This window comes from Oncorhynchus gorbuscha, linkage group LG22 (genome assembly GCF_021184085.1).
Source record: "Oncorhynchus gorbuscha isolate QuinsamMale2020 ecotype Even-year linkage group LG22, OgorEven_v1.0, whole genome shotgun sequence".
Taxonomy (NCBI): domain Eukaryota; kingdom Metazoa; phylum Chordata; class Actinopteri; order Salmoniformes; family Salmonidae; genus Oncorhynchus; species Oncorhynchus gorbuscha.
Genome location: NC_060194.1, coordinates 27,865,797 through 27,879,647, shown reverse-complemented (window position 1 = coordinate 27,879,647; position 13,851 = coordinate 27,865,797). Strand labels below are relative to the sequence as shown.

At 44.9% G+C, this 13,851-nt stretch overlaps 1 protein-coding gene across 14 annotated transcripts in view; it reads left to right on the top strand.

Annotated features, from left to right (window-relative positions):
* Nucleotides 1-12,543, top strand: part of LOC124009345 (adhesion G protein-coupled receptor L2-like) — a 135,640-nt gene extending 123,097 nt beyond the window's left edge. For 4 of the 14 annotated variants that reach the window (XM_046321049.1, XM_046321039.1, XM_046321041.1 and 1 more), the window contains 5 exons: nucleotides 745-913; nucleotides 1,442-1,570; nucleotides 2,325-2,424; nucleotides 4,796-4,924; nucleotides 10,488-12,543. In XM_046321049.1, the coding sequence (XP_046177005.1) occupies nucleotides 745-913; nucleotides 1,442-1,570; nucleotides 2,325-2,424; nucleotides 4,796-4,924; nucleotides 10,488-11,371 (1,411 nt within the window). In that variant the 3' untranslated portion in view covers nucleotides 11,372-12,543. Of the gene's footprint in view, nucleotides 1-744; nucleotides 914-1,441; nucleotides 1,587-2,324; nucleotides 2,425-4,443; nucleotides 4,484-4,795; nucleotides 4,925-9,819; nucleotides 9,874-10,487 lie in introns of those variants that run through there. The other 10 variants (XM_046321048.1, XM_046321047.1, XM_046321043.1 and 7 more) reach the window with 6 other exon arrangements.
* The last annotated feature ends 1,308 nt before the right edge of the window (nucleotides 12,544-13,851 follow it).

Sequence of the window (13,851 nt, the reverse complement as noted above, 5' to 3'; positions counted from 1 at the left end):
CTGTGACCAACAGATGCATATCTGTCTTTTTTATTTTACCCCTTTCTCTCCCCAATTTCGTGGTATCCAATTGTTATAGTAGCTACTATGTTGTCTCATCGCTACAACTCCCGTACGGCTCGGGAGAGACGAAGGTTGAAAGTCATGCGTCCTCCGATACACAACCCAACCAGCCATACTGCTTCTTAACACAGCGCGCATCCAACCCGGAAGCCAGCCGCACCAATGTGTCGGAGGAAACACTGTGCACCTTGGCAACCTTAGCGCGCACTGCGCCAGGCCCGCCACAGGAGTCGCTGGTGCGCGATTATACAAGGACATCCCTACCGACCAACCCCTCCCTAACCCGGACGACGCTAGGCCAATTGTGCGTCGCCCCACGGACCTCCCGGTCGCGGCCGGTTACGACAGAGCCTGGGGGCGAACCCAGGGACTCTGATGGCACAGCTGGTGCTGCAGTACAGCGCCCTTAACCACTGCGCCACCCGGGAGGCCTATTTATTTAAATTGACTGATTTCCTTATGTCAGTAAAATGTTTGAAATTGTTGCATATTGCGTTTATATTTTTGTTCAGTGTATAGACATGTCCAGAAGGAGGAATACTAACACGGCCCCCTTCTCTCCCCACAGAACAAATCTTAGGAACCGAACAGAGAGCAACTTCAAATGAATGAAAGATGAAATCAAGGCAGCCGCTTCAGTTATTATTAATGTTTGTGATCAATATTGTTTGTGTGTTTCAGATCCTGGGTGCTCGGAGCTTTCGCCCTGCTCTTTCTCCTGGGCCTGACCTGGTCCTTTGGTCTGTTCTTCCTCAACGAGTCCTCCGTTGTCATGGCGTACCTCTTCACCATCTTCAACACTCTGCAAGGGATGTTCATCTTTATCTTTCACTGCCTCCTCCAGAAAAAGGTAAGGATTTAATGCCAATGGCCTATATAAAGATAATGAAGCAGACTCTAACAAGCACTGCATTTTGTACGTCAATGTTTGAATATAAGACAAGCTTTCCTCACCAGAAGTGGGAAATAACCTTTCTAATGACCAGTTTCCCAAAGAAATAAGATGACTGTATGTATCTATGTGTACTTAAGTCCAAGGCAAAATATATGCTTCTCATTTCAATGTCTGCTGTTTCTTGACATTTAAGACTATCTCTGATATTAGCACCGCTTCTATGTCATATTTGCCCCCCTGGAAACCCCCCTCTGTGTGAGATTTGAATGTGTCATCATGGCGGACGTGATAGGCCTATCTCCAGAGACACGCCATTTGAACTGCTGCTGTCGGCTTGGTGGCATTTGATAAAGATATGGATTTTGTGGCTTTGTTGGAAAGCTTTCCTCTCTCTATCGCTCTCTGGAGTCGACTGTCACTGTTGTGGTGTCTCTGAGCTCACTGTGTCTCTGTCGCTCTGCCCTGATCCTGTGCCCGCTGCAGGTCCGTAAAGAGTACAGCAAATGCTTCCGCCAGTCCCAGTGCTGCGGAGGTCTGCCTTCTGAAGGGTCCCACAGCTCGGCCAAGACGGCCACGTCTCGATCCACCGCACGCTACTCCTCCGCCACACAGGTACAGTACATACTAGGTACGGTACAGCAGCGGGAAGTTGGATTATATACACCCTTTTTTCTATCCTTTCTTTCTATGGAGAGGGAAACGAGGTTTCTTCTTCTACTCTTTCTCCTGTTGCATGCTAGCACGCCAAGGACCAGCATGAACACTTGAATATACCTCCTCTCAACCCTTTCTTTTTTTTATTGAGAGCAGAACTCTAGTACACTTCAGTAACTGTATTTGCCCAGAGAGAGATTGTCTTGCGGCATAGGAAGGAAGCGGCCAGTTGTGGTCTTTCTCTCCTGTTGCATGCTAACACATAGAGGGAAGAGTCTGTATTGAGTTAAAGGTGGTCGTTCTGATCCTCTTGTGTGAAGTTGCCTTCTCTCTTTCCACTGAGGGTGAAAGGGAGAGCCCACGCCTTGTTCTCCTGCTGCATGCTAGCATACAGAGGGAACAGGGAAGGATACCAGCGTTGAAGATTGAAGTTGCGTCCGAAATGGCACCCTATTCCCTATTTTGTGTTCTACTTTTGACAAGAGTCCTATGGGCCCTGGTCAAAAGTAGTGCACCATATAGGGAATAGGGTGTCATTTCGCATGCATCCATTTTGTTTTGGAGGTTGTTCTTGTAATCCATTGTGTTTGCTTGCTTCCTTCACAGGGCATTTTTCTTGTGGTCTTTTTCTGTTGCATGATAGCATGTAAAGGGAAGTGACATCAGTGTTTAAGGTTATTCTAATACGTGTGTTGATGTTTACCTCCTACAGAGTCGTATCAGGAGGATGTGGAACGACACAGTGAGGAAGCAGTCAGAATCCTCCTTCATCTCCGGAGACATCAACAGCACCTCCACCCTGAACCACCAGGGTAAGACTGGCCCCTCTGTCTCTATCTACACATGTTATGTTCTCTCTGTTATGGGCCCTTGAATAAATAAGGCAGATGCAGATTTTACTTTGATGTATTTAACCTTTTATTTAACAAGTCAATGATGATGCTCTTCATTCAAGGAGGCGGCTTTGTGGTAAAATGATACATGTTTACTCAATATTGCTAGTGTCTGTCCTTATTACAAAAAAAACATAAACAACAAATAAAATACAGGTTATTCAGCAGCAAGTAAACAAATACACGCTAAACAAATGTTTTATGACGACTCAAAGTTCACGTCAATGTGTCTTTTGGTGGCCGATCTGCACAGCTGCTACTTGTTGGATGAGAGAAGTGTTACATAGCTACTTAGTCTGGCTTCAAGTGGCAGTGATGAGAAGCTGGTGTTGTGTGTTCAACTCTGGGCGACCCTGACTGACTGGCTACAGGGGCTCTGCTGGCTGTGCACTGACTCATCCTCACCCTGGCCTGGTCTCCTGATGTTTTTCTGCCATGAGACAGAGAGAGAGAGCGCGAAAGAGAGAGAGCGTGCGCAAAAGAGAGAGAGCGCGCGCGAGAGAGAGCGCGCGCGAGAGAGGAGAGAGAGAGACGGAGAGAGAGAGACGGAGAGAGAGAGACGGAGAGAGAGAGACAGAGAGAGAGACGGAGAGAGAGACAGAGACGGAGAGAGAGAGACAGAGACAGAGACAGAGAGAGAGAGACAGAGAGAGAGAGACAGAGAGAGAGAGACAGAGAGAGAGAGACAGAGAGAGAAAGACAGAGAGAGAGAGAAAGAAAGAGAGCACGCGAGAGAGAGAGAGAGAGAGAGAGAGAGAGAGAAAAGAAAGAGAGCACGCGAGAGAGAGAGAGAGAGAGAGAGAGAGAAGAGAGAGAGAGAGAGAGAGAGAGAGAGAGAGAGAGAGAGTGAGACAGACATAGACTTGGGAAAGAAAGACAAACAGACAGAGGGGGGAGATGGAGAGACTGACAGAGAGAATAAGAAAGAGGAGAGGTAGAGAGAGAGGGGAAAGAGAGACAGAGGACAGAGGAAGAGAGTGAGGGCGAGGTCACAGAGAGGCTTAACATGATACAGCTCAGACTTGCACTGTAAAATAGATTTTAACTTCTGTCCCCCTTATCAGTGCCAGCATTAAGCTCCCTTAATCACCACTGATAAGAAATGAGATATTGTTTTCAATGACTGGACATTGCTATTATACATTACACTTATAGATAGATGCATTATGTACACTTCCATTATGTGGGAGCACAGTGATGTCGGTGTGTAGTCCCCACATTATCAGTTTGATTGTATAGTCTATACAGTCCACTGTCTCTAGACTGTAAAGTGGCTGTTTACAATGACATGTTTTACATGACTACTGTAAACATACCAGAAGAGATGGAGACCTGCACACTGTAAAAAATAAAAAAACCTTTCAAAAAGAAGGAATAATCCAAAACTGAGGCTTGAATGAAAAATAAATGTTCATAAAAACATCATGGTGCCCAGAAAACAATCTATTCCAGTGTACTTCTTTTGATTCCTAGGCACCTGGAACAGACACTATTCAGTAGTAAAGATCTTCAAAGAGTGCAGATGGCCTCTTATCATTACTGAAATCATGCGGAATATTTTGACTCCCACTTTAAAATGTAGTCCCTACAGTAGTATTTATTTATTAGTCAAGTATTTGTTTAACAGAGAAGGTACTTTACAATGTGTTTAGTACATGTTTGCTTGGTACTTTCTGGTGGTACAGAATGTGGCTTTGTTTATAGCGACTCACTTGTTGCGGACAATATTGCTTGCTGTTCTGTGAAATTAAATCTGGAGAATAAGATGTGTAGACATGATTTAAACATCAACTACCCAGCCTGTTGCATTTACTGAAGAAGCACACTGCTGCAAACCCTATACTGATGGTACTTTTTACTCTGGCCTCTCTCTCTTCATCTCCTCTTCCCTTATTTACTCTCCTGCCTTGTCCTTTAAATATAATCAAATATAATCAGATACTAGTGTTTCTCCTCCCTCACTCGCATCCTCTCTCCCGCTCTCACTCACTGTCTGCCTCCCTCTCTCACTCACTGTCTCCCTCCCTCTCTCACTCACTGTCTCCCTCCCTCTCTCACTCACTGTCTCCCTCCCTCTCTCATTCACTGTCTCCCTCCCTCTCTCACTCACTGTCTCCCTCTCTCACTCACTGTCTCCCTCTCTCACTCTGTTTCCCTTTCTCCCCTGCCATTCTTACAGGGTTGACTGACAACTACTTCTTAACATACCCTCTCTCCCCCTTTCTCCTCTCTTTCTCACTATCCTGCCTCGTCTTTCCTCCCTCCCTCACTCTTTCCTTCCTTCTTACAGGAATGACTGGCAACTACCTCCTAACTAACCCTCTGCTCCGAGCCCACGACCCTAACAACCCCTATAACAACCTGCTGGCTGAGACGGTGGTGTGCAACGCCCCCTCCCCTCCGGCATTTCACCCACCAGGTGCATGGTGACCTCTAACCTTTCTCCCTATGGTGATCTGTCTTTCTCTGTGTCTGAAATGGAACCATATTCCCTGTGTGGTGTGTTACCTTGATAAGTTTAGCTCTAGTCAAAATGAGTGCACTATATAGGGAATAGGGTGCCTTGTGGACACACTTTGTTTTGTTTTAGTGTGTGTTTGAAACTAATTGTAATAGCAGTTGTTTGTGGGGTTGTGGCCCCTACACAGCATGTGTTGAGAAGTCTTGCTGTCGATTGTAGGGTTTCCCTTCCTCTCCTCTCTCCTCTCATTACCACAGATCTGTATTTCATTGTTATCTAGTATACAAGCTGTGCTTTGTAACACCCAACCAGATGCGGTTGAGAAAGGTCAGTGCTATCTTATCAAGACTACTCCAACAGTCATTTATTGGAAATCAGAAGCATTTATTCCGTTTATATATTATATCTTATTATTTACCATTCTCCGTCTACACCTGTTGACGCTACATTTATAGCAGGTTCAATGGCATTATAAAAAAAGAATGTCTTGACTACAAACCCCGATCCCCGTTTCATTTTAATTTTGTCAGTGTCTGTGTAGCTTGAACCAGATACGCTCTCTATCAGACTAAAGGAGGAAGCCCAAAAAAACAAAAACACAGGAGTACAAGACGCAGTGCAGGCAGAATTATACCCCTCAGATATGCAGAGGCATTTGATGATGAAAGAGGAGAGGATGGAAGGGAAGGAAGCAGCACCAGGATGAATGTGTGGAGGGAGGGAAGAGAAGGATACAGGAGAACATACAGAAAGTGTAGTTGTTCGCTCGGATTTGGCAGGTCTCCAATTTCGCTCGCTTCACACTGAGAACACTTAAGGCAAATCATCTGCCCTTTTCTCTGGAGGTTGGAAAGAGTTCGGAACCTACCACGAACAGATTGTCACAGAAATCAGACATTTCATGATATCGTTGCTATTTCATTACAATCAATATACCAATGACCATAATCAAAACACCACAAATGTATCTAGAATCTACAAATAGCCCCACGCCACCTGCAAAGCAAACAATGCTTTTGGGACATTAAAATTCACAGTCATCATAGGTAATTACAGTATAAGATAACTTATTCTAGTTGAGCGATGGTAATAAATTAACAGTGACAGATTCTAATTAACAGGTTATTGTATGCGTCAGTGTGATCATCCCATGACCTGCCTCTCTACAGGCCTCTGTACAGGCCTCTCTACAGGCCTCTCTACAGGCCTGGCTGAATCATGGAAATACATGAAAGACACAGCCAATCATAAGGGAGATAGTCCACATACCTGCATCCTCAAACACAATGACTCACAGTTAAAGAAAATGAACGCACTCAAACATTATTAATGACTAACAGTTGAAAGACATGAAACACTTAGGAATGGACCTCAATAGATGTTGACTGGTTTGGGTGTAACTTCCTAACAGACAGATGTCAAGTAGTGTTATATGTGGTGATGGGGGCGATGTATACAGTTACAGATCAGGAAATGATTTTTGACGATATGTTGCATCGTATCATTTTGACAATATTGCAGTATTATTTTTGTGCTACTTGGCTGTACCTGCAGCAGAACTGATCAGAACGTGTTTTCTCATGTCTCTCTGGTCCCTCTGCAGCAGACATATGGGGAGGAATATGTTTGGAATATCGATTCGCGATGAAATCGCAGTCTGAAATTGCAATACATATAGAATCGTGAGAATCGCAATACATATCATATCGGCACCTAAGTATCGTGATAATACGGTATCGTGAAGTCCCTGGCAATTCCCGGGCCTAGGTATATAATGGTGAATCACCCAGCGATCGGTAAGCTGCTCTGACAGCTGACGCTTAAAGTTAGAGAGGGAGATGTAAGTCTCCAACTTCAGTCATTTTTGCAATTCATTCCAGTCATTGGCAGCAGGGAACTGGAAGGAAAGGCGGCCAAAGTAGGTGTTGGCTTTGGGGAACACCAGTGAAATATACCTGCTGGAGCTCGTGCTACGGGTGGGTGTTGCTATGGTGTCCAGTGAGCTGAGATGAGGCGGCGCTTTACCTAGCAAAGACTTCTAGATGACCTGGAACCAGTGGATTTGGCGACGAATATGTAGCGAGGCCCAGCCAACGAGAGCATACAGGTCGCAGTGGTGGGTAGTATATGGGGCTTTGGTGACAAAACGGATGGCACTGTGATAGACTGCATCCAATTGGCTGAGTAGAGTGCTGGAGGCTATTTTGTCAATTACATCGCCGAAGTCAAGGATCGGACGGATATTCAGTTTTAAAAGGGTATGTTTGGCAGCATGAGTGAAGGAGGCTTTGTTGCGAAATAGGAAGCCGATTCTAGATTTAATTTTGGATTGGAGATGCTTAATATGAGTCTGGAAGGAGAGTTTACAGTCTAGCCAGACACCTAGGTTTTTATAGTTGTCCACATATTCTAAGTCAGAACCATCCAGAGTAGTGATGCTAGGCGCGCGGCAATCGGTTGAAGATCATGCATTTAGTTTTACTAGCATTTAAGAGCAGTTGGAGGCCACGGAAGGAGTGTTGTATGGCATTGAAGCTAGTTTGGAGGTTAGTTAACACAGTGTCCAAAGACGGGCCAGATGTATACAGAATGGTGTTGTCTGCATAGAGGTGGATCAGAGAATCACCAGCAGCAAGAGTGACATCATTGATATATACAGAGAAAAGAGTCGGCCCGAGAATTGAACCCTGTGGCACCCCCATAGAGACTGCCAGAGGTCCGGACAACAGGCCCTCCGATTTGACACACTGAACTCTATCTGAGAAGTAGTTAGTGAACCAGGCGAGGCAGTCATTAGAGAAACCAAGGCTGTTGAGTCTGCCGATAAGAATGCGGTGATTGACCGAGTCGAAAGCCTTGGCCAGGTCGATGAAGACGGCTGCACAGTACTGTCTTTTATCGATGGCTGTTATGATATTATTTAGGACCTTGAGCGTGGCTGAGGTGCACCTGTGACCTGCTCAGAAACCGGAATGCATAGCGAAGAAGGTACGGTGGGATTCGAAATGGTCAGTGATCTGTTTGTTCACTTGGCTTTCGAAGACATTAGAAAGTCAGGGCAGGATGGATATAGGTCTGTAACAGTTTGGATCTAGAGTGTCTCCCCCTTTGAAGAGGGGGATGACCGCAGCAGGTTTCCAATCTTTAGGAATCTCAGACGATATGAGAGGTTGAACAGACTAGTAATAGGGGTTGCAACAATGGCGGCAGATAATTTTAGGAAGAGAGGGTCCAGATTGTCTAGACCAGCTGATTAGTAGAGGTCCAGATTTTGCAGCTCTATCAGAACATCAGCTGTCTGGATTTGGGTGAAGGTTTTTCTGCTCTTTTGCACACCAGCATTTCTACTTGCACATCCTCATCTGCACATCTATCACGCCAGTGTTAATTGCTACATTGTAATTACTTCGCCACTATGGCCTATTTATTGCCTTACCTCCTTACTTCATTTGCACACACTGTATACAGATTTTTATATTGTGTTATTGACTGTACGTTTGTTTATTCCATGTGTAACTCTGTGTTGTTGTATGTGTCGCACTGCTTTGCTTTATCTTGGCCAGGTCGCAGTTGTAAATGAGAACTTGTTCTCAACTAGCCTACCTGGTTAAATAAAGGTGAAATAGAAAATCAATAAGAGAGTGTAAAGTATTGAAGAGGCTCAAGTTGAAAATGTTAGCTTATTCCTAATGTGTTCTGCTGTAGTCGTTATAGATGATCCTCCCCATCCTGAAGGATCAACATGGCTTCTATGAAGTGTATTAATACAAAGGTAATACAGTGCAGATGTTCATTTGCTGCAGTAACGGTAAAGAGAACGTCTTGGGCGAATCTCCGTTGGAATCTTTCCCAGAATGCAGATGTCTGGCTCTGGCAGTGTCCAGTTAAATTCTGTTCACATCACTTACCCCTCTCCCTGTAGAATATCTGTCTGCGTCAAAATGACTCTCCCTGCTTAAACAAATGCAAATCCTGCAGTGGGGCTGTTTTCACGCCATTTCTGTCTTTTTTCCCCCTAGCCCCCTTTCTTTGCCCTCACACTCCTCCCCCACCCCTCCCTCCCCGTTCCCTCCTTTCGCTCTTTAAAAAAAATAATCTTTGATGTCTGTTTTTACACTCTTTTCTCCCTACTAAAGAGAGAAAGAGACGGTCCTTATCTCCACGGCAGTGTGTGTCACAGCCCAGCTCCAATTTTATTCCTCCATCTCACAGTCAGGTCTATTCAGACTCATTTAACTGAAATCTAAAACTTCAATCTCCCCCCTTTCGCGGAGCTTGAAGCGAGGCAGTCACTAACTGCCAAAATACGGCTCTTTTTTTCATCCTCTTCCCTTACTCATTTAGACTGATCCCCCTATTCCAAGTCTTCATCTTCTGCCGACATTCTTCTAGCCAATCTTTGAGCTTCACAAGAGGTTATCAATGTGATCTATTGTGTACAAAGTATTTCCTACCCATCTGGGAGAAGTAGATAGATAGAAACCTGTTAAATCAAATCATCCCTCAATCAAATTCTAAGCAGAGAGAGAGAGATAGTAATGATATGATAGTGTACTTGCCATTTTAGACTGTAAAGAGGCTGTGATTGCTTGCTGCTGAAACCCCTCCACCTGCCAAGTCCTGGATTCAGTTGTTCTCAGGATTATTTCTCTAGAGCTTTCTCAAATGTTTGACATTTTTTTCAGGTGAATCTGTAAATTCGAGTTAAATCGTTAACTTTTTAAGGGGACCCAAATCTGAGCGGGGCCGACTGAATCCAGGCCTCCTTCCTCTTTTATCTTATTTCAGTGATTTTCTTGTTTTTTATGCCGCAATAAAAAGCATATGTTTTACTTTTTTTTGTTGCATATCAGCAGTTCTTAGGCCAGATAGCCTGAGCAGACACACTTGATGTGAGTGGTGGCAAAGTGAGTCATTGCACCGTGCCTGTGTCGTGGTCGTGTGTGTGTGTGTACGGGGGGCTGTGCTTGTGTGGCCCCAGTGGGTGAACAAGGTGGCCCTGCGTCTGTGTTCCACATTACTCCTTCTTTTTTTATTTTTTTAAGGCTGGAATGAACGTTTTATTCATTGTCTCTTTTCTACCTCCACCTCCCCCACAGTATTTCTTTCTCTCATAACCTGTGATATGATATGTTTATCTTGCTATGTTGTTGCTACCTGGCTAGCTACATTATCAGTGTGTTGTTGCTGGATGTGTAATGTTTCTTTTTTTTCTTTTTTCTCATTTGTCGAATATTGTTCAGGATAACTTCAGTATCGGCTATGATAATGTCAGACATGATGATGCAAAATGGAAACAGACATGATAGATAATGATTTGAAATTTGAACCTCTTGAACTGTATATTATGTATAAATATTAAAATTTGAACATAAAAATCGAGTTAGCAACTATTGAAAACACTTAACAGTGAAGTGTCCTGAGCAGTATCAAACTGTATTGTATTGATTTGTAATTTAATAATGATTTATAAACCGTGCTTTAGTGATATCTAATCCATGTGTCGTACCTCTCGTTGCAGGGCAGCACTCTCTGACCCACAGCAAGGACATCAGTGCCATGGACACCCTCCCCCTCAACGGAAACTTTAACAACTGCTACTCCCTGCGTGACCATGACGATGACTATGAGGATGTTGTGGGCGGGGGTGTGGTCTGCGGCCCAGGGGACCTGGGGGGCCTCAGCCTGGACGACGCTGCCTTCGAGAAGATGATCATCTCTGAGCTGGTTCACAACAACCTGAGGCCCCGCGGGCCCCCTAAGGGCCACAACCCCCACCGGGATAGCAGGGAGAGGGACAGGGACCGGGCCCCTCCCCAGACCAGGGTGACTGGGGACAGGGATAGGGATGGTGGGGGTGGAAGCGGCAGCGAGGATGATGCCATAGTGAATGACCGTGCTGAGGCTACGTCCCCCCAGAGCGGTAGTATAGTCGGGGTAATTGGAGGAGGTCACCCTACCCTGGAGTTGCTGCTGCACCCCCACCATAAGGAGGCGTTAGAGGCCCCCCTCCTACCCCAGAGGACTCACTCCCTGCTCTACAGCGCCCACAAGGCCCCCAGGAGGGCTGTGGAGGGGCCTGGGGGCCACGGCTCAAAGACAGTGGGGGCGATGGAGGACGGGGACTCCCAGTACACCAGCATGCCCAACCTGAGAGACTCCCCCTCGGCCTCACCCTACCCCCCCGATGAAGCCGACGACCTGTCCCCTTCCCCCAGGAGTGAGGGGGAGGACCTGTACCATAAGAGCATGCCTGAGCTGGTCGATGGGCCCCAGCCCCTGTCTTACTACCACATACACCGGGGCACCAGCGATGGGTGCATTGTGCCCCCCAGCGCTGAAGACTGTGAACCTGAGGGACAGGGCCCCCAGGATGGACAGATGCAGCTCATTACCAGCCTCTGAGCAGGTGGATGGAGGAAGGAGAGGAAGCACCTCTCTGGTGTTTTTGCACAGGTTTGAACATATGTATGTGTGTGTGGGCTTTGGTTGATGTCAAGACTATTGCCAGCCCTCACCGGTCCTCCTGGCCCTCCTCTGCACTCCCAATGACCCGTCAGAGCAAGAAGTGAAATGTTTGTGGCTGGTAGGTAGGAGATGGATGGCTTATTCACACATACACTCGGTCACATACAAATGTCCTTTGGACAAGAACTGCTCCGCTCTGCTGTGGGACTACAGAGAAGGAAATGCACAGACTACTCAATGTGTCAGAGAGGAATCTGTCTGGCGCCATCCCTGTCCAGCTTGCATTTGTATTATATGGAAGAAGAAGAAAAATATGGTTTCAAACTCTAGGTTTAGAACTTTAGGAACACTGGGGAAGTCTTCCTGGAAGGGTTTCCAGTATGAGGATCTGTTGAGTCATTCCACTCCAGAACCTAAGAGTCATTTCACTCCACATTGAGGAATGTCAAATGAAGAACCACTAATTCAGACTCAGGCATTATATTTTCTCTATTGCACATTTAACTGTTGTCAGAGTAACAGCTAAATCAAATATATTTTGCTGTACTACAGTGTAAAAAAAAAAGAAAAGAATACAAATGTTGTGGCAACCAATTATACAACCTTTCAATATTGAGGAGATTGTCCTCAAAACAGGTTGCTCAAACGGTGCAAACGTCTTTTTTCCTCTCACTTGACACGTTGTAGTCTGTTTGAACATAAAATATATATACTTTTTTGAAAATCTCATAAGAAACAATACTCACATCTCTGCTTGTGAAGTGCTTTTTGCTTTCATGAACGAAGAGTTTTGGCGGTAATATTTGTTGTTAACACCATGCCATGCACAGATTTGGAGTGAATTGGATCCTTGTGTAATTTATTTTACTTGAAAGAAAATAAAAACATTTGTGTCAATGCGATATTTCAAGCATATTACGAGCATATTTCCTTTGACATTAATTTATTAACAGAATTATTGAAAATTTGAAAAAAATAAAAATGTTTGGGTAGTGCGACTTTCAGCACGGTTTAGATTAAGTTCATTTATTTTGTAAGTGCCCATTGTCAGCTGATATAAAAATTCAACTCTTGTTTGATATCAAATAAATGTGAGATTTTTTCTGGTTTGCAATGGCTCACTGTTACTTTTCTTTCATGTCCAGACATGGAGCAAGATGAGAGCTAAGCTTCTGTTTAGACCTGTAGTCATGGAAAGAAATGTCAACAGGAGAGTTATCTGATTGATCCTGCTCAATAACGTTAATTCAAATATCATTGCCTAGTAAGGTCTTCCAGCCCGTAGGTCCTGCTTGAAGCTGACCACCCAGCTGTTCTTAGTAGACAACGTACGTCTGCTCGGTTCTGCATTTGAACTGTGACATACACTTCATTAGACCATGTGAGATGCCAATTCTCTGTCAGACGTTGGAGTGAGAGAGAGGAGCGGGGGCTGTGGCCACGGCAGGCCAGAGAGGAGCAGAGCTGCTAAATCCACTGTGGCTCCCTGCCGCGGTGTTTGAATGTCAGCCTCTCCGTTTACACAGAGCCATCCAGATCCATCAGGCCCCGGCCGGGAGACACTGAACCGGTCTGTTATATTATTTGGAAACTTGGCTTTGCGTTCACTTCAGTTGTAATGAAAATCAGATGAAAGCTGATGACCAGGGACCAGGACCATAAATACAGTACAAGCAGGCTCTCTTGGACTCGCAGTTCAGTTGGAAAGGAGTGGATCTTGTCTTGTCTTAACAGGATACGTCAGGATTTCTCCAAAAATAAGTCTTGGGAGAGAAGGGAGGCCCGTATTTTTCATTCATCATTATTTTTTTGCCTGAGCTACGAACACATATAGAGGATTCTGACACAAAATGAACACAGTCACATCCTGGACCCTGTCGTGTTGTTACTGATGTTAGAAAGGGGGATTTGATTGTGTGCCACTGATTTAGATGTTTACGATAAAGCTACCTCTTAAAGGGATACTTCAGGATTTTGGCAATGAAGCCCTTTATCTACTTCCCCAGAGTCAGATGAACTCCTGGATACCATTTTTATTTCTCTGCGTGCAGTTTGAAGTTGCTTAATAGCGCAATTGGTAACTACCATTAGAGCAATGACAAAGTCTATGGGTATCTGCTAACGTGCTAGCAGATACCCATAGACCTCCAGTCATTGTGCTAATGCTAGCTAGTTGGCTTGCGAAACTGCCTCTAACTTCCTTCATACTATATACAGAGACAGAAATGGTATCCATTAGTTCTTCTGACTGTTAAATCAGTGGCACACAATCAAATCCCCCTTTCTAACACCAATATCAACACGACAGGGTCCAGGATGTGACGGTGTTCATTTTGTGTCAGAATCCTCTATATGTGTTCGTAGCTCATGCAAAAAATAATGATGAATGAAAAATATGGGCCTCCCTTCTCTCCCAA